Source organism: Mus caroli, unplaced genomic scaffold, assembly GCF_978045245.1.
Source record: "Mus caroli unplaced genomic scaffold, Mus_caroli_1 scaffold_8, whole genome shotgun sequence".
Taxonomy (NCBI): domain Eukaryota; kingdom Metazoa; phylum Chordata; class Mammalia; order Rodentia; family Muridae; genus Mus; species Mus caroli.
This window is the reverse complement of record NW_028227263.1, coordinates 41,759,206-41,784,378: the sequence shown is the minus strand read 5'-3', so window position 1 is coordinate 41,784,378 and position 25,173 is coordinate 41,759,206. Positions and strand designations below refer to the sequence as shown.

Genomic DNA, 25,173 nt, shown 5'->3' with positions numbered 1-25,173 from the left:
TCCCTAAGACATTGCTCACCATGAGTCATTCTTTTGACTGTTTTCCTACAGAGATGGTGTTAACAGAGGCTCAATTTCACTTCATGAGAGAACAACCATTTTCTTTGGGAATATGGGAAATAACCAATGACAGTAATCATCTTGTGAGCAGACAAGCAACTGGATCAAGGAAATGAATCCACAGTAGATTGTGGTTAGAAATGAAGGTCATTAAAATAAAGGGCCTAAGACAAAAAAAAAGTTAGAATGATGCAAGTGTGCTGTGGCACATAAGATAGACCAGACATGGGGGCACTGTATAGATATAGGTGAGGGTTTAGGAGGGTGGCCCGCATATAATCATAGGACCTGTACAATTCATAGGATTAAAATATGGATAGAGTGTAGGAGGGAAGAAGGGGTCATAGAACCTGTAGATGAGAGCTCCACAGTTAGAAACATCATAAAATGAGAGAGTGCAAGCTTCCCGATCCAGGAAAACTCCGACACGACTGGGACGACCAGACAGAGAGAGGGCTAAGACACTGGAATTGTGGGTGATAGAACACTCATCAAAGGCCTTGTATACAACCTTATACCTCATCCCTATAACCCAGTAGCCATATTTAGGCTGATACATTACATTTTGTTTATCATTGGAATTATGTTGCATTTTGAAGCTTATTTCATTCATTGAATGAAATTGAGGCTGAGCACACTTTCCATCATTTAATCCGAGGAGCCAGGCATCACTTCTAGACACGTCAACTTCCCAGTAATGCTTCCCTGAGGAAATAGCTGGGTATCCCAGTACACCCAAATGGTACGTCTCAGAAACTTGAATATTCTTCCTGTATTTACTCATATGTCCTATTTGTCTTTTGTTTATATTAATGACAATGCTTTCCTGGTTGTTTTCTTGTAGAGTCACACGAACTGCAGAAAAATGAGACATATACGTTTTGAGTCAGATGAAATACAAGGTACAGCCTTATTTGTAACTTAAGCAACAGAAGCATAAGAAGAAAGAGCAATGAAACATGGAGAAGCCTTGTTTAAAGTCAAGCAGAGGCAAATTTCTGTGCATAGTGGGAGAAGCAACATTAAACCTGAGACTTAACAGAGAAATAAGCTCTGGAATATATTGAGAGGAGAGGGTTTTATGGTGCTGTGGTTTTTCCTTACCCCAGTATTGCTGGAAATCCATGAGCCCTGAAATGATGAAAGTTCACAGCAGTAAATACAGTGAAAGATTCAACCCATTAAAGCCCATCCCTTGTCCATATGTGGTGAAGGTTTGGAAACTGTGATATAGTATGGGATGAGTGATGATTTCCAACCATATACAATGATGTCACAGGGACACAATATCTGTTCTTCTCGGTCCCTCTACCCATATTCAGAAACCTTACTTGCTTCTTTATGCAGTTTAAAAAACCTAGAATCATACATGGAGTTACAGAATTTTGCTGCCCTCACCTTGATACACTTGCAGCATGCCTTTCAGATCTGGAGCTTGGAACATTCTTCTTCTTTTTGGGGGGACCATTTTGGGCTGTTTCAGTCTCAAGGTCTGACTCCTAGGGATAAAAAAAAATGACTGCCACATCTCTAACTTTTACCTTTTGACCAATACTGACTCCCTGCCATTCTAACCATAGATGTCCTTGAACTATCCTGAGAATTCTGAGAATGAAGAGGGAATGGAAACTATTACCTGTAGAGATATGGGCTATAATTATGACCCTGCCCACTTACTTGCTGTGTAATGTTGGGAAAGCCTTATTCTCAAAAACATAGTGCCTTAACTTCATACTCAAACAACGCACTTCTTCCAGTTTCCCTCCTCCTCTCTAAGAACTCTTTTAAATATGAATTACTGAATTAAAAAAGTTAAACTGAAAAAAATCAAAGTGAAATAACAGAAAAATAATGTGTGGTATGGGAATGGTGTCACATGTTCTTAGAAGGCAGACCAGGATGATCAGTGAGTTCCAAAAAAGTCAGAGCTAAAAAAACAAAAAAACAAAAAAACAAAAAAACAAAAAAACAAAACCTGTTTGGAAAAAATAAAAAATATAAATGAGTAAATGGAAACATGGAAAAAAGAAAAGAAAAAAAGAAATGGAACAAAGGAAGATGGGTTTTCAAAAACTTGGTATAATAATCGTAGAGTGTGAGGAATCCTTTGAAGAAAGTCTTAGACTTCAAACATTTTGTCAATGAGGACACTGTCAACTGTCATCTGCTTGTTTACATTCTTTTGTTAAGATGACAAAATTTGGAAAAGGAGACAGGAACTACACTTAATCTGATATAAGCTCCACATGTTAGGATGGACCCTGATGCTGACAGCTAGGATGTGACACTTTACATACAAGGGCAAGGCTTCTCACAGTCTTGTGATGTATGCAGTCCACCTGTAGCCATTGTTTCACTGCCAAAATATTGTGCCCACAGAGACAAGTCTCTTTTTAAAAAAATCTAAATACAACCACAAAGGAAATCTGGATCTCCTCTATTCCCAGGAAAAATACACAAAATACTCAGAAAGTTTTCCACTATACAACTTTATGAACATTGCAGACACAGAGGATATACACTATCTATTTGTACTTGTCACCTGCAGATCCAGAGCTGGATACAAACACACAGTATGGACAGAATGATGCATTCACGAGGAGTCCAAAAGCATCTGTAGGCCCAGTCTCACTACTGACCTAGTCAATACATTTCCATGACCCAGTCCCCTTATAGAGAACCTAATCTGCTCTCAATAGTTACAAAATGTCCAGACCCTGCCTTTCCCCCTCCTCCTCTTTCCTCTTCCTAGAACTTCAGAATAGCATTATGTGTTAATTTTTCAAAACCCCAGAGATATTTATTCTAGTTGAATATCAAATAATTCTCACCACACAAAGGGCTATCCTTCCCTATCAGCCCAGACATACCTTCTCAGGACACAATTTACACCCTAGGGAGAAGGGAGAAAACACAGTTAATAACATGTTCTTCATGATCTTACAAATCCTGGTTATACTCTTATTGGCTGAAGAGACAAAGTCAAAAGAGAATTAAATCAGTCCCCTGCAGTTCCCCAAGATAGGATATAAATATAGGGCATGGTCTTTTATTTGGCTTATATGTAAATTAATAGACTCTTTCAGTCTTATGCTACCAGCCACTGGAAACCAAAGATAAAGAAACAGTACTTTGAGAGTTTACATAGGTTTTTATGTGCATACTGTTAAACAAATGAACATGTGACCTTTCTCGTGCTACATGTTATGTATCCACTATCTAACTGGAAACTCATATATGTGAGAAGCTGAATTCCAGATTCTTTTAATCATTTAACCATCCCTCCCCCTTCTGTTTTTCTTTTCTTTCTGAATTGTCCTGGCAGGAAAAAAGTTGATCTAAAGAGATATTCATGTCTCTCAACTTGACTATCAAATGTTGAAAGAAAGATTCCAAAGAAATGGGAATTTCTCCAGGATCTCATATTCAGAGAATGAAAACAGCTTTGTCCAGAGGAAGAGCTGTTCTCCACAAACTATTTCAAACAAGTAATGACTTGGCTGACCACCTTAAAGAGTGACACTGTGACACAGATCATGATGGGAGAATGATGGGACCACTCCTTGACTTGGACTACACATATGTGCATATTCTTGGCTCTTTATTTAAACTTTGATCTCACTTGAGGAACCTGAAGATGCACAGAGGGTGTTTTTTGAATCTCTTCCTCTCTTTTCAAAGTGCGGCCCCCATTAGTAAATCTCCCTTTTCTGCTATCCAATATCAAATAGGTACTTTTATATTGGCTTATTGAGGACAGATATTAAGACTTGACTGGCCAGGTCCTTTGTGATATGTTAAATAGTTACTGCAAATTGCCATTTTTTCCCCCTGGGTTAGAAATTTAACACTAAGCAAGCATGTTATGGATGTTTGGGTTCCACTGGAGTTTTTTTTTTGTGTGTGAATATATATATTCTTAAAGAACTATAACTTTCTTACTTCCTCCAGTTAAGAATTATCAGCCGAGAATGATGGTGCACGCCTTTAATGCCAGCACTCAGGAGGCAGAGGCAGGCGGATTTCTGAGTTTGAGGCCAGCCTGCTCTACAAAGTGAGTTCCAGGACAGCCAGGGCTATACAGAGAAACCCTGTCTTGAAAAACAAACAAACAAACAAACAAACAAAACAACAACAACAACAAAAAAGAATTACCAGTAACTCCTTCAGTGTGGTTGAGTTTCCTAAACAAGCCTACTTTCTATATTTGAATTTGGTGTGGTTTAGGCTTACACAGGTCTTGTATTTGGTGTCAAAACCAATTTTAGTTCATATGGGCTGCTGCTAAGCTGTGTCCAGAAGACAATATTTTCCTTGTAGTCATCTACTGCATCTGGCTGTTACACTCTTTCTGTCCATTCTTATGCAATTATCTCTGGGAATTTGAATTAGTGGTGCAGTATATATGTTCTATTTTGGGCTGGACATTCTGCATTCTCTTGCAATTTTTACAAAATTTGAGAGTTTTGAGTTTCATTCTGTAATGGTTCTTGCCTGTGACTCACTAAATAGAGCAAGATGGCCTTGAACTCACCTAAGATTAATTTGCTTCTGCATGCTAGCTGCTGGAGTAAAAGGGGTGGGCCAGCAGACCTCCAGCTTGGATAGAAAGCCTATATTTTCTTTTTATTACTGTGGACTTCTCATATATATTTTTCATTTCTGTATATTAGAAGCTCTGAAGTTAAGTGATCACAGGCTACCACATATGGATTTGTTTTATATAACATAAATAAACAAACTAGATTCCCTAGAAAAAGGAATTTTGTGAGAGAACTAATTATTCTAGATAGAAATGAATTCTGATGCACAAGTTTGTCCTCATGAAGAACTCAGTATGTCCATGTACACTGAATCATTAGTATAGTAGATAAAATAGAGGATCAATTGGAGAACTAATCAACAGATGGATGGATAAAAATTATATGATTAGTATATATATATTAAAATAGTAGGCATTTAAAAGCAAGAACTATTGTCATTTGGTAATTTTTCTGAACTCTGAGAATTTGTTATATGCATCCTGCTAGAAACAGAAAAAAGACCACTAAATGATATTATTGAAATATGTGTCATGTAAACATATTTCATCTCACCATGGTAAATATTGGTATTGTCAGGGGCTGGGGGGAAGAGAAAAATGTTCAGACTCATCAGTCAAGAGATAAAATTGCAGAATTATTAAGTGTGCTAGCTGTAGTTATTACATTAACTATGTCATTTTAGATATAGATGCATAATTCTATCTATTATGAATGTTTTCAATTATAATTAAAATAACACAATGGAAAAGAAGCAATAAAAGGAATATGAAAAATTTCTAGAACCAGCAAGGTCTACAAGATGATAATTCAGGTAAAAGAAACAAATTTCTACAAAGATATTCATCACCAGACTATGACTTTGAAATATATTATTTAAAAACATGATAGAGATCAAACAATACAAACTTTATACCCCAATAGATAAAGAAGACAGATTTCCTATCAACAATTGGTAGGCAGAGTCAAGGAAAACTCTCTGAGTTCTTGGATGGTACCCCCACCAACATTGTCTTGTTCCACAGGAATCAGAGGCAGTGGAATTATAAGTCTCAAACTGTCAGAAGGAGAAACAAACTCTACTAATTTCAATTTCTGGTGAAGTGACTAACTTGATAGTTGAGCGTGTGCTTCACATATGCATAGCAATAGACCAGTGTAAAAATACCCACGAGGCAAGAGATCTTCTTTCCAAGGTTTACCTTTAGTACTGATAAGTTATTGATAAACCATTAAAACACAATTACCACTTGGCATTCAAGCATGTAGTGATTTCCCCAGCTTCTGACCCTGATTCAGGAAAGACTACAGGAAGCGTTCCCTGTCATCATCATGGAAAACATAGCAGCAGAGAGGAAGGTCAGTGGCTTCCATATCCCCTGACTCTCAGACCCTGGGACCTTATGTAGTCTTACTTGCAGCATTTCCATAGTTGAGAGCTTCAACTGATGCTTCACATCTGAGATGAGGTCTCTCACCAACTCTGTCTGCTCCCTTAGCTCATTTTCAGACTCTTCCAGCTTTTCCATAACCTCTTCCTTCTCTTTCTTCAGCTCCTGCAGCTTCTCATTCTCCTTGGAGTCCAGGAGCTCTCTTAGTCCATTAAACTGTCTCTGAATGTTTTCTACATTGCTCTGTATTTGATTCTTCATCGGTAAGAAAAGAGAGAGGAATTCAGTTAGTCCAAATGGAAATAGGAGACAGAGAAATACGGCTGTGCGAGGGGAGCTTTCATAGGAAATTGAGCTTGGGAAAGGGAAGGGATTCTTAGGGAAGCAGTTTTTTACTTTTAATGTTTGTTCAGGACATTCCAAAACAAAGATCTTAGGTCATCTCTACCAAGGCCATGTGAGCCAAAGTGGGGTGACCAGATGAGACTCAGTTTCTAAACAGTTGTCTAAGATACTTGTTCCTGTCTGCAATAGTTCTCATTCTACCTCTGAACCCTTAAGAGAAGCTAAACCCTAAGACTAGAACTGTAGCCTGTTCCCAAGCATATTTACCAACAATGTGTGTTTCAGAAGCCACCACAGGAGTAGGACCCAGCAGCCATTCTGACCTAGCATCCTCCATGGTGCCAGCTCCTCATAGAGCCCAGCTCAGGTGTGATACACTGACTCTGCATCTCCAACCAGAGGAACCAGTAGGGAGGAGTATCAAAGCCTCTTGGCCTCATCAACTCCCAGGAAGTAAAGACCCCAGAGCTTCTTGCCCAGGTCCCTCTTGGGCGTCAGGCTGACTCCCTTAGAAATGGTCCCCACTTGCCTCCCAGTCAGCTCTCTGTTGCTGAAGATCATCCTGCCATTCATCACATCTTTTCTCATTTTCCATCAGCTTTTGCAGAGCTGCCTGCAGCTTCCCCTGTGAGAAAGGAATTATATCAGAGTCGGTATGATTAGTAGGACTGCTGTTCCTAAGCAAAGGCCAAGAAACGCTTCTGGAAAGATAAAACACTTAGGACTCTTCTCTTTTTAAAAATATTTTGTCAGTGGTCATGTACATAAAGTATATAAATCTTAATAGTCTATGGCTCAATTGATTTTAGTATTTTATACACACCACCCCCATATAGACAAAGACAGAAATCTCTCTAAGTCATTCATCCCACTCAGTAGAAACCTTTCACTTTGCTTCCAGCATCATAGAACCAGGACACTTTTGTTAGTTTTTTTTTTTATCATAAGTATACACATTCTTCATATGCCCTACAATTTCATATTTGACATCTGTACTTTGTGAAAAAAAAAAACTGAACTATGTTGTGTAGCTTTGACTTGCCTGTAGTTACTGTGTAGACTAGTATACTGCTGAAACTCAGAGGTCCATGAGTTGCAGCTGACAGGGCTCTGAGTGCAACAACATTGGCCACATGAACATTCTCTTTTCTTTTCTTTTCTTTTCTTTTCTTTTCTTTTCTTTTCTTTTCTTTTCTTTTCTTTTCTTTTCTTTCCCTTTCCCTTTCCCTTTCCCTTTCCCTTTCCCTTTTTCCCTTTCCCTTTCCCTCTTTCCCTTTCCCTCTCCCTCTCCCTCTCCCTCTCCCTCTCCCTCTCCCTCTCCCTCTCCTTTTCCCTTTCCCTTTCCTTTCCTTTTTCTAGCTATATTTTTGCAGTTATGCTACTTTATTTCTGTGAAAATGATTTTCCATACCATATATATTTCAAGATTTCTTTTAAAAAGTTTTATTTATTCAAGAATATGAGTGTTCTCTTTGCGTGTGTGCCTGCATAACAGAAGACAGCATCAGATCCTTTTATAGATGGCTGTGAGACACCATGTCCTTGCTTGGAATTGAACTCAGGATCTCTGCAGGAACATCTCCAGCTCTTAAGTTCTGAGTCATCTGTCTAACTCCATATAATACATCTTATTATGTTTTTCCCTCTCATTACTTTTCCAGATTCCTCAACACCTCCCCTCTCCTCCCATCCAGACCCACATTCTTTTTTTTTTTGATTTTTAATATTTTTATTACATATTTTCCTCAATTACATTTCCAATGCTATCCCAAAAGTCCCCCATAGCGCCCCCCATTTCCCTACCCACCCATTCCCATTCTTTTGGCCCTGGCATTCCCCTATATTGGGGCATATAAAGTTTGCAAGTCCAATGGGCCTCTCTTTCCATTGATGGCCGACTAGGCCATCTTTCGATACATATGCAGCTAGAGAAAAGAGCTACGGGGTTCTGGTTAGTACATCATGTTGTTCCAACAATAGGGTTGCAGATCCCTTTAGCTCCTTGGGTACTTTCTCTAGCTTCTCCATTGGGAGCCCTGTGATACATCCAATAGCTGACTGGGAACATCCACTCCTGTGTTTGCTAGGCCCCGGCATCGTCTCACAAGAGACAGCTATATATGGGTCCTTTCAGCAAAATCTTGCTAGTGTATGCAATGGTGTCAGCGTTTAGAAGCTGATTATGGGATGGATCCCTGGATACGGCAGTCTCTAAATGGTCCATCCTTTCATCACAGCTACGAACTTTGTCTCTGTAACTCCTTCCCTGGGTGTTTTGTTCCCAATTCTAAGAAGGTGCACAGTGTCCACACTTTGGTCTTCATTCTTCTTGAGTTTCATGCGTTTATCAAATTGTATCTTATATCTTGGGTATCCTAAGTTTTGGGCTAATATCCACTTATCAGTGAATACATATTGTGTGAGTTCCTTTGTGATTGTGTTACTTCATTCAAGATGATGCCCTCCAGGTCCATCCATTTGGCTAGGAATTTCATAAATTCATTCTTTTTAATAGCTGAGTAGTACTCCATTGTGTAAATGTACCATAATTTCTGTATCCATTCCTCTGTTGAGGGACATCTGGGTTCTTTCCAGCTTCTGGCTATTATCAATAGGGCTGCTATGAACATAGTGGAGCATGTGTCCTTTTTACCGGTTGGGACATCTTCTGGATATATGCCCAGGAGAGGTATTGCTGGATCTTCCGGTAGTACTATGTCCAATTTTCTGAGGAACCGCCAGACTGATTTCCAGAGTGGTTGTACAAGCTTGCAATCCCATCAACAATGGAGGAGTGTTCCTCTTTCTCCACATCCTCGCCAGCATCTGCTGTCACCTGAATTTTTGATCTTAGCCATTCTGACTGGTGTGAGGTGGAATCTCAGGGTTGTTTTGATTTGCATTTCCCTGATGATTAAGGATGTTGAACATTTTTTCAGGTGTTTCTCTGCCATTCGGTATTCCTCAGGTGAGAATTCTTTGTTCAGTTCTGAGCCCCATTTTTTAATGGGGTTATTTGACTTTCTGGAGTCCACCTTCTTGAGTTCTTTATATATATTGGATATTAGTCCCTTATCTGATTTAGGATAGGTGAAGATCCTTTCCCAATCTGTTGGTGGTTTTTTTGTCTTATTGATGGTGTCTTTAGCCTTGCAGAAGCTTTGTAGTTTCATGAGGTCCCACTTGTCAATTCTCGATCTTACAGCACAAGCCATTACTGTTCTATTCAGGAATTTTTCCCCTGTGCCCATATCTTCAAGGCTTTTCCCCACTTTCTCCTCTATAAGTTTCAGTGTCTCTGGTTTTATGTGAAGTTCCTTGATCCACTTAGACTTGACCTTAGTACAAGGAGATAGGAATGGATCGATTCGCATTCTTCTACATGTTAACAACCAGTTGTGCCAGCACCATTTGTTGAAAATGCTGTCTTTCTTCCACTGGATGTTTTTAGCTCCCTTGTCGAAGATCAAGTGACCATAGGTGTGTGGGTTCATTTCTGGGTCTTCAATTCTATTCCATTGGTCTATTTGTCTGTCACTATACGAGTACCATGCAGTTTTTATCACAATTGCTCTGTAGTAGAGCTTTAGGTCCGGCATGGTGATTCCGCCAGAGGTTCTTTTATCCTTGAGAAGAGTTTTTGCTATCCTAGGTTTTTTGTTATTCCAGATGAATTTGCAGATTGCACTTTCTAATTCGTTGAAGAATTGATTTGGAATTTTGATGGGGATTGCATTGAATCTGTAGATTGCTTTTGGCAAGATAGCCATTTTACAATGTTGATCCTGCCAATCCATGAGCATGGGAGATCTTTCCATCTTCTGAGATCTTCTATAATTTCTTTCTTCAGAGACTTGAAGTTTTTATTATACAGATCTTTCACTTCCTTAGTTAGAGTCACGCCAAGATATTTTATATTATTTGTGACTATTGAGAAGGGTGTTGTTTCCCTAATTTCTTTCTCAGCCTGTTTATTCTTTGTGTAGAGAAAGGCCATTGATTTGTTTGAGTTAATTTTATATCCAGCTACTTCACCGAAGCTGTTTATCAGGCTTAGGAGTTCTCTGGTGGAATTTTTAGGGTCACTTATATATACTATCATATCATCTGCAAAAAGTGATATTTTGACTTCATCTTTTCCAATTTGTATCCCTTTGATCTCCTTTTGTTGTCGAATTGCTCTGGCTAGGACTTCAAGTACAATGTTGAATAGGTATGGAGAAAGTGGACAGCCTTGTCTAGTCCCTGATTTTAGAGGGATTGCTTCAAGCTTCTGACCATTTACTTTGATGTTGGCTACTGGTTTGCTGTAGATTGCTTTTATCATGTTTAGGTATGGGCCTTGAATTCCTGATCTTTCCAAGACTTTTATCATGAATGGGTGTTGGATCTTGTCAAATGCTTTTTCCACATCTAACGAGATGACCATGTGGTTTTTGTCTTTGAGTTTGTTTATATACTGGATTACGTTGATGGATTTCCATATATTGAACCATCCCTGCATCCCTGGGATGAAACCTACTTGGTCAGGATGGATGATTGTTTTGATGTGTTCTTGGATTCGGTTAGCAAGAACTTTATTGAGGATTTTTGCATCAATATTCATAAGGGATATTGGTCTGAAGTTTTCTATCTTTGTTGGGTCTTTTTGTGGTTTAGGTATCAGAGTAATTGTGGCTTCATAGAATGAGTTGGGTAGAGTACCTTCTGTTTCTATTTTGTGGAATAGTGTGTGAAGAACTGGGATTAGATCTTCTTTGAAGGTCTGATAGAACTCTGCACTAAACCCATCTGGTCCTGGGCTTTTTTTAGTTGGGAGACTATTAATGACTGCTTCTATTTCTTTGGGGGATATAGGGCTGTTTAGATCATTAACCTGATCTTGATTCAACTTTGGTACCTGGTATCTGTCTAGGAACTTCTCCATTTCATCCAGGTTCTCCAGTTTTGTTGAGTATAGCCTTTGGTAGAAGGATCTGATGGTGTTTTGGATGTCTTCAGGATCTGTTGTTATGTCTCCTTTTTCATTTCTGATTTTGTTAATTAGGATGCTTTCCCTGTGCCCTCTAGTGAGTCTGACTAAGGGTTTATCTATCTTGTTGATTTTCTCAAAGAACCAGCTCCTTGATTGGTTGATTCTTTGAATAGTTTTTCTTGTTTCCACTTGGTTGATTTCACCCCTGAGTTTGATTATTTCCTGCCGTCTACTCCTCTTGGGTGAATTTGTTTCCTTTTGTTCTAGTGCTTTTAGGTGTGTTGTCAAGCTGCTAATGTGTGCTCTCTCTAGTTTCCTTTTGGAGGCACTCAGAGCTATGAGTTTTCCTCTTAGAAATGCTTTCATTGCGTCCCATAAGTTTGGGTATGTTGTGGCTTCATTTTCATTGAACTCTAAAAAGTCCTTAATTTCTTTCTTTATTCCTTCCTTGACCAAGGTATCATTGAGAAGAGTGTTGTTCAGTTTCCACGTGAAGGTTGGCTTTCTATTATTTATTTTGTTATTGAAGATCAGCCTTAGTCCATGGTGATCTGATAAGATGCATGGGACAATTTCAATATTTTTGTATCTGTTGAGGCCTGCTTTGTGACCAATTATGTGGTCAATTTTGGAGAAGGTACCATGAGGTGCTGAGAAGAAGGTATATCCTTTTGTTTTAGGATAGAATGTTCTGTAGATATCTGCCATATCCATTTGATTCATAATTTCTCTTAGTTTCACTGTGTCCCTGTTTAGTTTCTGTTTCCATGATCTGTCCATTGGTGAAAGTGGTGTGTTGAAGTCTCCCACTATTATTGTATGAGGTGCAATGTGTGCTTTGAGATTTACTAAAGTTTCTTTAATGAATGTGGCTGCCTTTGTATTTGGAGCATAGATATTCAGGATTGATAGTTCCTCTTGGAGGATTTTACCTTTGATGAGTATGAAGTGTCCCTCCCTGTCTTTTTTAATGACTTTTGGTTGGAAGTCAATCTTATCATATATTAGAATGGCTACTCCAGCTTGTTTCTTCATGCCATTTGCTTGGAAAATTGTTTTCCAGCCTTTCATTCTGAGGTAGTGTCTATCCTTTTCTCTGAGATGAGTTTCCTGTAAGCAGCAAAATGTTGGGTCTTGTTTGTGTAGCCAGTTTGTTAGTCTATGTCTTTTTATCGGGGAGTTGAGTCCATTGATATTAAGAGATATTAAGGAAAAGTAATTGTTGTTTCCTGTTATTTTTGTTGTTAAAGTTGGCATTTTGTTCTTGTGGCTGTCTTCTTTTAGGTTTGTTGAGGGATTACCTTCTTGTTGTTTCTAGGTCGTGGTTCCTGTCCTTGTATTGGTTTTTTTCTGTTATTATCCTTTGAAGGGCTGGATTCGTGGAGAGATAATGTGTGAATTTGGTTTTGTCGTGGAATACTTTGGTTTCTCCATCTATGTTAATTGAGAGTTTGGCTGGGTATAGTAGCCTGGGCTGGAATTTGTGTTCTTTTAGTGTCTGTATAACATCCGTCCAGGATCTTCTGGCTTTCATAGTCTCTGGTGAAAAATCTGGTGTAATTCTGATAGGCTTGCCTTTATATGTTACTTGGCCTTTTTCTCTTACTGCTTTTAGTATTCTATCTTTATTTAGAGCATTTGTTTTTCTGATTATAATGTGTCGGGAGGTATTTCTTTTCTGGTCCAGTCTATTTGGAGTTCTGTAGGCTTCTTGTATGTTCATGGGCATCTCTTTCTTTAGATTTGGGAAGTTTTCTTCTATAATTTTGTTGAAGATGTTTGCTGGTCCTTTGAGTTGAAAATCTTCATTCTCATCCACTCCTATTATCCGTAGGTTTGGTCTTCTCATTGTGTCCTGTATTTCTTGGATGTTTTGAGTTAGGATCTTTTTGCATTTTACATTTTCCTTGATTGTTGTGCCGATGTTCTCTATGGAATCTTCTGCACCTGAGATTCTCTCTTCCATCTCTTGTATTCTGTTGCTGATGCTCGTATCTATGGTTCCAGATTTCTTTCCTAGGGTTTCTATCTCCAGTGTTGCCTCATTTTGGGTTTTCTTTATTGTGTCTACTTCCCTTTTTAGGTCTAGTATGGTTTTGTTCATTTCCATCATCTGTTTGGATGTGTTTTCCTGTTTTTCTGTAAGGACTTCTACCTGTTTGTTTATGTTATCCTGTTTTTCTTTAAGGATTTGTAACTCTTTAGCAGTGTTCTCCTGCAATTCTTTAAGGGATTTTTGTGCTTCCTCTTTATTGTCTTCTGCCTGTTTAGCAGTGTTCTCCTGCATTTCTTTAAGTGTGTTATTAATGTCCTTCTTGAAGTCCTCTATCATCATCAGGAGATATGCTTTTAAATCCGTGTCTAGCTTTTCCGGTGTGTTGGGGTGCCCTGGACTGGGCGAAGTGGGGGTGCTGGGTTCTGATGATGGTGAGTGGTCTTGGTTTCTGTTAGTAAGATTATTACGTTTACCTTTCGCCATCTGGTAATCTCTGGGGTTAGTTGTTATCGTTGTCACTGTTTAAAGATTGGAGCAGAAGCTGTGTTCCACTCACCAGCAGTCCCAAAATCCTGCGGCGGGGGTCGTGGGTAGCTGGCGGGTGTCAGGCAACCCTGCTCTCCCGCTACCCAGGCGCTGATCCGGCCGGATGAAGCCTGTGGCCCTACTCAGGCCGGTTTCTGCTTCCCTAACTAATGCAGTCTCAGGTCCCGCGCAATTGGATTGGAGCAGAAGCTGTGCTCCACTCACCAGAAGTCTTAAGATCCTGTGGCGGGTGTTGTGGGTAGCTGGCAAGTGTCAGTTGACCCTGCGCCCCAGCTGCCCTGGTGCTTTTCTGACTGGAAGAGGGTTGTGGCCCTATGTAGGCCGGATTTCTCTCTCCCCAATCAGAGCAGTCTCAGGTCCAGCGTGGTTGGATTGGAGCAGAAGCTGTGTTCCACTCACCAGCAGTCCCAAAATCCTGTGGCGGGGGTCATGTGTAGCTGGCGGGTGTCAGGCAACCCTGCGCTCCCGCTACCCCGGTGCTGATCCGGCCGGGTGAGGCCTGTGGCCCTACTCAGGCCGGTTTCTGCTTCCCTAACTAATGCAGTCTCAGGTCCCGCGCAATTGGATTGGAGCAGAAGCTGTGCTCCACTCACCAGAAGTCTTAAGATCCTGTGGCGGGTGTTGTGGGTAGCTGGCGAGTGTCAGTCGACCCTGCGCCCCAGCTGCCCTGGTGCTTTTCTGACCAGAAGAGCCAGACCCACATTCTTGTGTCTCCTGTTAGAAAACAAAGAGGCACCTATTCTCTGCAGCACTTGGAAGAGTAGAACCTGTACCTTTCCTGAGCAGCACAGTAGAGCTGATCCTGGTGGCAGGGCATTGGGTGAGCTGACCCAAGGGTGTGAGCTAGGAGAGCTGGCTCTGCCACTTGTCTGCTGTGAGGTGACATGGGCAAGGGAGAGAAGCCCCCACATACATATCCCTTGGTAACCTATGGGAGGCAAGTAAGCCGGCCCAGAGGTGAATTCAAGAGAGCCCTACCTCTTTATTGTTGAGCAGTGGTGCAGAAACAGGAAGGACGCACTCATCCCCTTATCCTTTGCCATCTATGGCAGTCAGGACAACTGGTGCCAGGGTCATGAAAGTGAGAGAACTGTCTACGTCTCTCAGCAGCTGAAAAACTTGGGAGATATGGCCCTACCCCTCGCATAAGCAGCAGGGTAGAGCTGCTCCTGGTTACTAGGATTGATGGTGAGTGGGCCTCAAAGGTGTGAGACAGCTTGCAGGCTGACCAGCTCAGATATTGCTCAGGCCAACACCCAGGGCTTAGAATTGCCCCACTGCAACATGTACCCCATCAATGAACTGCTAGAGTGCAAGAAGGGTCAGTTGTACAGATCCAATACTACAGAATCACCATGACGCAGAGCAACAACAGGATATCTGAGAGGCATCCTAGTGAGGTTGTATTATTGATAAAGTAGCACATGCCAGAGGCCTCGGACCATACCAATTACTCTGTGCAATGAACATTTGCAAGCAAAGAATTGTGGACTAAAGGGTATACCATAGGACATAGTGTGACACACCACCACTTTCACAATGAGGGTTTTTTTTTCACTCTTAGTGGTAAGGTTGCAAGATGAACGGCACGTATGAAATGAGATGGAGATGAGTGGGGTTGTAACAAAGAACCAATAAATAGTTTAAAAAGAAAACAAAGAGGCATGTAAGGAATAAAAAATACAATAAGAGAAATAAAAAGCAAACACATTGGAATATGACAAAACAAATCATAAAAAGAGCTAAGTAAAAAAAAATCACAAGAAGTGCATATAGATATAGAGTATATGTTTTGAATATATGGGAATTCCATAAAAACTCAAGCCATGATATAAAAGCAAAGGACTTATAAGGTTCTAAACAGAAAAAGGGAAAGAAAAGCTGTGACAACATTATCAGAGAAAGAGCCTCCTAATAAGGGCTCGGTGCATTTGTACTGACTGTGCATGTATTGCTGGGCATGAGACTTTCTGTAAGAATGGTGTATTTCCTCAGTATGACTCTCTTGGAGCAAAATAATTTTTCTTCTATCAATTACAGATTGCTTCAGGGTTATGGGTGGGTTATATGCCCACTTCTCCTTCCTGTTCCAGAATCCCATCTGGTACAGTCCCTTGCAGGCCCTGTGCATGCAGCCACCATGTGAGTTTATATTTGGTCTCAAAAACAAGCAACAGAAAACAAAGATCAAGCACAGAACTTGCTGCGGTGTTTCTCATTATGGAAAGCTTCCTCTCCTCCCTGATGTTTCAGCTGCCACATGCACATTCTCTTCACTGCTGTGTGTCATGTGCTTATTAACCCCATTGTTGAATGTCACTAGACGGACTTGTTAGGTACTTTGAATAAATCTGACGTTAGCATTGAAAGGATTAAAACACAGAAGGAATCAGCAGATGTTATTCTGCTGATTTGACTTTCTTGGACATTGACTTAATTTAAAGAAATAATTCCACAATATCTTTTTTGTATCTTAGTAATTGTAGTTCAGATTATCTTATGCTTAAGTGGAATAAATCATTATTTTTTCCTTTCCTTTCCTTTCCTTTCCTTTCCTTTCCTTTCCTTTCCTTTCCTTTCCTTTCCTTTCCTTTCCTTTCCTTTCCTTTTTCCTTTTCTTTTTCCTTTCCTTTCCTTTCCTTTCCTTTCCTTTCCTTTCCTTTCCTTTCCTTTCCTTTCCTTTCCTTTCCTTTCCTTTCCTTTCCTTTCCTTTTCTTTTCTTTTCTTTTCTTTTCTTTTTGGTTTTCCTAGACAGGGTTTCTCTCTGTAGCCCTGCTGTCCTGGAACTCACTCTGTAGACGAGGCTGGCCTCAAACTCAGAAATCTGCCTGCTTCTGCTTCCCAGTTTTTGGATTAAAGGCATGTGCCACTACTGCCCGGCTCATTATGTCTTTTTAGGAGTCAAAATGTAAATGAGTATAGAACGATATATCAACTTCTAAGTCTATAATGCTCAGGTAAGTACCCTGTCAGCAAAAGTGGAGGTTTTCCACCTGTTACTGTTTTATTCTTTGTTTCCTGTATCCTCCTACTCTTTACCTTGTATTCGTGGGCGACCTCTTCAATGAGAGCTGTTTGGTGACTGTGGTGTTCTTGAGATCGCTTACAAAGCCAGCAGATGGCCATCATGTCCTCTTTACAGAAGAGCTGGAGTTTCTCTCCATGTTGTATACAGGCATTCACCTTCTCCTTCTCCTTTGGGATAAACATGAAGCCATCGAGCCTCTCTACTATGTTGGCAACATGTCGATTAGGCCTCAGATTCCCAAATGGGTAAGGAACTTGGCACACAGGGCAGCTCCCCTCCCCTTTTGTGTTTCTGTGGGACTCATAGTGCAGTGTAATGCAGGCTCTGCAGAAGCTGTGGTTACAGTCAGCACTCACAGGTTCCTTCAGGAGCTCCAGACAGATAGGACAGGTCACCTCCTCCTTTATCATCTCCAGGAGTGATGAGGCCATAGTTGCTGTGATCCTGTGTCTGCCTGTCTTGACTTCTCACACTTCTGCACAGATGGCTGTGTGACAGCGATGGAGAAAAGGACCAAGTAAGAAGTGGAAGATCAAAATCAATCCTGTGCAGAGGTCAAGGAAGGACCACCATAACAAGTTAAAAGAACAAAGGAAGAAGTATGGAAGGAGGTTTGGTGATATTGCAAGTAGTACTTTGTCATACTGCAAGTGCAGTACCTTTAGGTCACCTCAAATGACAAATTTCATGTATGGGAATGTTATCCCCCTTTTATTGAATAGTAGAAAGAATTTACTGTCAACATCCTTATGCCACCTCCCTTCTGTTCTTCCCTGTCTTTCCAAGGCACCATCTTCAGTGTCAAAAACACCAAACCTCTCATACCTCTGGCCACTCCTCTACTGCCAGGACTCACTCTCATCCCCTTATTGCCACTTTCTTAACAGAAAGAGCTGATGCTGACATGAAGTGGAAACACTCCCATGCACATATGCAATGATTTCTCTGATTGTCATCTAATAAAAGACCACACATGTGTTTGTTCACATGGTTAATTTAATCCCTGTGCTAGATGTATAGAGATGGCCACTTAAGAGGGTAATTTGTCTTCAATACACTGAAAAGGTATGAAAATCATGGAGTCTTCTTTCACAGGTGCCTGCTCTAACCCATAGAGGTCACCAAAGAAAAAAAGTTGGCTACTAGGACACAACTGGTAGCCAGAACAAAGTATATGTGGAATTATGCCCCCAGTTACTTGGGGGCTATGAGCAATCTGTGTCTCTAAATGATTTTATCTTGGTCAAGAAGTTTGCCTAAAACATTGAAGGGTGACTCCAGGTATGTGTGCCACCATGATACTGACTGAGATCAAGACTATATCAAAAATTATTCTGAAAAATACACAGATTTTTCTCTCCCAATAACATGTAATATTAGTTCAGCATGAAAAACCAATGGACAAGTCACACCATACTGACAAACTGAAGAAATGAAACTCCTGTTAGCTAAGTGGTGGTGCATACCTTTAAGTCAGGCAGATCTTTGAGTCCAAGACCTGCCTGGTCTACAGAGTAAGTTCCAGGATACCTACTGATAAAGAGATACTTTGTCTCACTGACCACACCCCAAAGATCCAAGAAACTCTCATCATTCTTTGGCTGAGAAATATTTGAAAAAATATTTTTCTGTAATTAAATTTCAAAACTGTTTATAAATAGACATAAATTTTCCTACTGTGAAGCCTTACATGAAAAGCCCACTGCTATTCTCATTGCAAATTTAGAGCAATGGAAAATCTTTAAAATCATTTATAAAACAAGCATACTTATTTTTGTCACCTCTATTCATCACAGCAGGGCAAGTACTTGGAGTAAGTGCAAACTCAAAAACTAAAATAAAATAAAAGGTATGCAAGTAAGAGTCTTTTTACAAATGAAAAAAGCCGATGAACTCAGTAAAGATGGATATGTAATATTCCATATAGAAAACTCAAAAATAATGAGCCAACATGATAACAAAATTAAGACACTCAGCCCGTGAGAAAGAAATTAAGGAAATAATACCCTTTTCAATAGCCATGAATAATATAAAATATCTTAATATAAGTCTAACCAAGTCAGGGAAAGTTGTGTATGAAAAGAATGTCAAGTCCCTGAAGAAGGACATTGAAGAAGGTATCAGAAGATCAAAGGATCTCCCATGCTCATGGATAGGCAGGATTAATATAGTGAAAATTGCCATCTTCTAAAAAGCAAGCCCCACCAAAATTCCAACATAATTTTTATAGACCTTTCAAGAGCAATTCTCAATTTCATATAGAAAAAAAAATCTAAGACAGCCCAAACAATTCTGAACAATAAAAGAACTTTGGGAGGAATCACTGTTCCTGACCTAAAGCTGTACAGAGCAGTAATGGTAAAAACCACATGATATTGGTACAGAAACAGACATGTTAATCAACAAAGTCAAATAGAAGACTCAGAAATAAATATCTATGGATGCTTGATTTTTTATAAAGAAGCTGAAACTATACAATAGGAAAAAAAACTCACCTTCAACAAATGGTTCTGGGCTAACTTGATGTCTATACATAGAAGAATGCAAATAGATCCATATTTATCACCCTGTACAAAATGCAAGTCTAAGTGGATCAAAGACCTCAACATAAAACCTAATATATCAAATTTCATAGAAGAGAATGTGGGGAATAACCTTTATCACATTTGTACAGAAGACAATTTGCTGAACAAAACACTAATGGCTCAGGCTCCAAGATGAACACATTTATAAATGGGACTTCTTGAAACTGCAAATCTTCTGTAAGGTAAAGAAAATTGTTACTAGGACAGAATGATAGCCTACAAATTGGTAAAGGTTCTTCTCCAACCCTACATTTGGAGGATTAATATCCAAAATTTATAATGTACTCAAGAAGTTAAACACTAACAATCCAAATAAAACAATTAAAAATGGGGTATAGAGCTAAACAGAGAGTTCTCAACAAAGAAATCTAGAATGGCCTGGGAAGTACTTTAAGAAATGTTACAAGTCCTTAGTCATTAGGGAAATGCAAATCAAAACAACTAAGGTTTAATCTTACACTCGACAGAATGGTTAAGATTAAAAATTCAAGAGATAGCACATGCTGGTGGGAATATGGAGCAAGAGGAACACTCCTCCATTGCTGGTAGGTGTACATAGTTGTACAACTACTTTAGAAATCAATTTTGTAGTTTCTCATGAAACTGGGAATAGTCCTACCTGAAGAACCAGCTATACTGATCCTGGACATATATTCAAAAGATACTCCACCATCCCACATAGACCATTGCTCAAGTATGTTTATAGCAGCTTTATATATAATAGCCAGAAACTGGAAACAACCTAGATGTCCCTCAACTGAAGAATGGATAAAGAAAATGTGATACATCTACACACTGGAATGATATTCAGCTATGAAAAACAAAGACATCATAAATATTGTAGGCAAATGTGTAGAACTTGAGAATATCATCCTGAGTGAGGTAACCTAGTCCCTAAAGACATGCATGGTATGTACTCATTATTAATGGATGGTACTATAAAATACAGGATACCCATGCCATATTCCACAGACCCAAAGAAGCTAAACAAGAAGGAAGACACAAGGCAGAACGCTTGATTCTCACTTAGAAGGGAGAATAAAATAGTCACAATAGATAGATGGAGGGAGAGAACTGGGTAGGAGAACAGATGGGGAAGGAAATGTGAGCATTCAAGATAAGATGTGGGGATGGAGAGGAGGGATGGATAGAAGGCCATGAAAATGAATGGAAATCTGCAACTTGCATTGGGGTGGGGAGGTAGGGGGCATCTCCAAGATGAGACAGAGACCAGGGAGAAGGTAGGTGGCCAAGAATTAATGGGAGTGCCTTAGCTGTGACTCACGACACTGGGGATTTGGAATCTAAAGAGTCTACTTCCTATAGCTGGACAGGAACCACAATGGAGTGATAATGACACCCACTCACCCACAAAACTTCTGACCAAAATCTTATCCTGTCTAGAAGTTCCTATGTTGGGAACTTGATTTAATAGATCCCAAAATAATATGAGAATTTCCATGTGTGCTTGAAGATGCTGCAGGTCCCTGCCCCCAATTAATTTTGATTGGAAAATAAAGATTCTGGAGGTCTATGGTTGCACAGAGGGAGACCAAGCAAAAGCCTTAGATTTGCACACGCTAGGAACCCAGAGAGAGGAAGGAGACAAGAACTGTAGGAGAGAAAGCCAAAGAGTCCCTTAAGAATTTGGGTAAGTGGCCTTAAGAGCTATTCCCCCATTGGGGTCTGGGTTAGCAGAGTTGAAATATTCATTTAACAAGCTGAGCCAAGAATACAGGAGGGGCGTTTGTGCTAGCTGGGAGAGGATTAGAACTGTCTAACCTTTGAGCTAGTCAAGGCATATCAAAATTAAGCTAGTGTGTGTGTGTGTGTGTGTGTGTGTGTGTGTGTGTGTGTGTGCCATTTGAAAATCCAGAGTGCTCTTTGATGGATGTACCATGCGCTCAACCCGCAGGAAGCCAAAGTGGTTTAAAGAACTCACCACTACAAGTTCAGAGATGGGGAATTTGAGTAGAAACTGAGGGAATGCTCACCCAATATCTGGCTCAATTTGAGACTCATCTTATGGGCAAGCACCAATCCCTGACACTATTAATGATACTCTGTTATGCTTGCAGACAGGGGTCTAGAGTTGGCTGTCTTATGAGAGACTCCACCCACAGCTGACCCAGACAGAGGCAGACACACAGATCCAAACAGTGTATAGAGCTTGGGAAATCTTATGGAAGAATAGGAGGAAGAATAGGGTCCAACTAACTTGGACCCTTGGGGCTTTCAGAGACTGAACCACCAACCAAAGAGTGTACATGGCCTTGACCTAGGCCTCTCTTCACATATGTAGCAGATATGCAGTTTGGTCTTCAATGTGGGTATTGAACAACTGGAATGGGGCTATCCCAAAAGCAATTGCCTGTCTGTGTGATATGTTCTAGCTGGGCTGACTTGTCTGGCCTCAGTGGGAGAGTATGCACTTAGCCCCATAGAGACTTGATATGCCAGGGTTGGGGGATATCCAGGAGTCCTCCACAAACTCAGGATAGAAGGGGTGGGGGCATGGAGGAAGTATTGTGGGAAGGGGTGACCAGGAGGAGGACAATAAGCAGAACGAAAAGTTAATAAATAAAAATAAAGAAAGAAATAAAGAAATAAAGTCATAAAAATAGTTAATATATGTGTCTTAGTCAGGGTTTCTATTCCTGCACAAACATCATGACCAAGAAGCAAGTTGGGGAGGAAAGGGTTTATTTGGCTTACACTTCCATGCTGCTGTTCATCACCAAAGGAAGTCAAGACTGGAACTCAAACAGGTCAGGGAGCAGGAGCTGATGCAGAGGCCATGGAGGCATGTTCTTTACTGGCTTGCCTCCCCTGGCTTGCTCAGCCTACTCTCTTATAGAACCCAAGACTACCAGCCCAGGGATGGTCCCACCCACAAGGGGCCTTTCCCCCTTGATCACTAATTGAGAAAATGCCTTACAGTTGGATCTCATGGAGGCATTTCCTCAACTGACGCTCCTTTCTCTGTGATAACTCCAGCTGTGTCAAGTTGACACAAAAATAGCCAGTACAATATGTAACTCTGTGTAACCCATGATGCACATTTACTAAAAATGTCTGGCAAAAGAAATAGGAAGTAGAGGAAGAAGAGGGAGGAGAGGGAGACGGGGAAGAAGGGGAAGAAGGGAAAGAAGTGGAAGAAGGGGAAGAATGGGGAGAAGGGGAGAAGGGGAAGAAGGGGAAGTAGGGGGAGAAGGGGAGAAGGGGAAGAAGGGGAAGAAGGGGGAGAAGGGGAAGAAGGAAGGGGAAGATGGGGAAGAAAAGGAAGGGGAAGGGGAAGAAGAGGAAGAGGAGGAGGAGGGGGGAGGAGGAGGAGGAGAAGGAGGAGGAGGGGGAAGAGGAGGAGGAGGAGGAGGGGGAGGAGGAGGAGGAGAAAAGTAGCAATGCCAATAGCAACAACAGCAGCTGGGTTTGGTAGTGAAGACCTCTAAATCCAGTTTTTTTTTTTTTGGGGGGGGGTGGCTAAGATGGGAAGATGGCAAGTTCACTGCTATAATGACTCTATAACAAAATAATGTTAAATTGAAACACAGGGAATGGGATGGAGGGATACCTGATTGGTCAAGAGCATGGCCTACTCTTGCATAAATCCATGGCTCCATTCCCAGCCCTCACATAGCTATCACAGCTCCTATAACTTCGGTTTCTGTGGATCTGACACCCTCTTCTGACCTCTGGAATCATGACATGCATATGGTGCAAAGATATGTATGCAGACAATCATCCATGCACATAAGATGAAATATCTGCCCACAAAACCATAACAGTATTGAATGAAATGGTACAGTTACATATAAAAATACTCATGGATTTGAATATTGTTAAAATGTCTGTATGAGGAGCTAGAGAGGTGATGGTTTATGAGTTTAGGGGCCCTGGTTGCTCTCACAGAGAACCTTTATTCTGTTCCTAGTCCTTGAAAGGTAATTCAGAACTCTCTGCAATTCCAATCCCAGGGTACCTGACACTCTTCTGGCATTCATGGGCTCAGGGCATTCAGGTGGTAAACAGACACATATCTAGTGAGACACTGACACACATAAATGAATAAATGAATCAGTTAAGTGCCTATACTCAGACTACCTGCATCTGGAAAGAGGGTTCAGTGGTTAAGAGTACTTGCTCTTGCAGAACATATAAGTTTAGTTCCTTGCTCCAACTTGAAACGGCTCCCAGACGCCTGTAACTCCAGCTTCAGAAAATCCAGCACCTCTGACAACCACAGACATCCTTCCCTTCTTTCCAAATGTGTATGCAACAGGCAGACACAGAAATATATAATTCAAATAAAATAACTGTGTGTGTGTGTTTTAGACAAGTAATGGTTGGTTTTACTATAGATATCGGCACTATTATCTTTTGGTTCTTGTTTACCCAAGCACTCCTAGGTAAAGGTTCACACTTGGCATAGAACCTTTAGTCAAATCAGACATTGGTTGGCTACTCCCATGAGTTCTATGTAACCATTGCCTTAGCATATTTTGCAGGCATAACAGATTGCAGATAAAGGTTTTGAGGGTGGTTTGGTGTTTATGTTTTTCTTTTGATAACCTATAGAATACCTTCCTGCACCAAAGAGAGTAGAACTTATGGGTGAAGGCTTGGTGTAGTCACCAGTTCAAATTTCTATGTTCAATGAATTATGTGAGTTCTTTCTCTACAATGAGGTGCCACTATAATTTTTTATAGAGCAACACATAGTCCTCAGTTGTTTAAGGTTCTCCATGGGAACCGGTTGGTTTATAACTCAATCGAATGCAATCCAGTCACATCCAGTACCACTATTGGAAGTCTCGTTTGGTGACAAGAGATTAATAGACCTCATTAGCATCACCTCCACATACTTTAGAAAGTTTCCATTACACTATGTTTCCATACAATCCATCAAATGCCCCTTAATTCCAGCAATATTAATCTTTTTAAAAAGACACACTAAGAAACATTAACTAGGTTTGTTCAACTAAAATGAGTCTTCAGACAGCACTTGTTTCTGTTGTTATTGGAGTATGTAATGGCCAAGGATACTCCATTTTATGCTAGGCAGTCTTTGAAATGCCTGAAAGATAAGTTCCTCAAAACTCTCACTTCTTGTTGTCCTCCCCAAATGTAAAACTGTTTTGCTGGTTTTGTGAACCCATTTATTGCTGAGTACCAGGAAATGAAACAGCTCCCTCGCAGCTGAGGGTAGTACAAGCAGTTTCTCAGCTACACATCCCGCACAAATAAGCTAATTGTGGTGTCCACCTTTAAATACACTTCCTCTAGGCTATTCTGTGTGACTTGGCTTTAAGGCCACTGAGCTACTAAAGATATTTAATGGTTTGTGATCTTTTCCCAGTATAGTTAAACTCTGTAACAAGTAAAACTGTTTAAGAATGATCAAAGTTCAAAGTTCTGATGTCATATAAGAAATGGTCCTTTTCCAAATAGTCCTGGCAAATAAATTGTCCCAAGTTTCATTTACAGGCATAACAGATTGCAGAGTTATCTGAAGCAATTTAACTTGTATTCCTTAGATGTTGGCACATTTAAAAACTGGACAACCCTAATGTGCATTTTAATATCTCATAAAATATGGTGGTAAAGAGAGTTAATTCCTATGTTCAGAAAACTGATTATAAGCAAGATAGAACAAAGGGAAAGGGGATGAATGGGCTCTTGACAGCCCTCAAGCCAACCTGGACACAG

At 40.3% G+C, this 25,173-nt stretch overlaps 1 protein-coding gene across 2 annotated transcripts; it reads right to left on the bottom strand.

The window, feature by feature from the left end:
* Positions 1–25: 25 nt before the first annotated feature.
* On the bottom strand, positions 26–24,428 carry LOC110289038 (tripartite motif-containing protein 30A-like). Of its 2 annotated transcripts, none has more exons than XM_085842530.1 (8): positions 16,894–17,334; positions 6,867–6,962; positions 6,017–6,247; positions 2,931–2,953; positions 1,459–1,559; positions 1,165–1,191; positions 319–915; positions 26–57 (listed from the first exon to the last, which is right to left on the bottom strand). In XM_085842530.1, the coding sequence occupies exons 1-8, from the start codon at positions 17,311–17,313 to the stop codon at positions 26–28; spliced, it is 1,527 nt and encodes a 508-aa protein (XP_085698656.1). In that variant the 5' UTR covers positions 17,314–17,334. The 2 variants fall into 2 exon arrangements, with proteins under 2 accessions (XP_085698656.1, XP_085698655.1); XM_085842529.1 differs by lacking the exon at positions 26–57 and adding an exon at positions 24,415–24,428 and having other exon boundaries at positions 317–915; positions 16,894–17,357.
* Between the last annotated feature and the right edge of the window lie 745 nt (positions 24,429–25,173).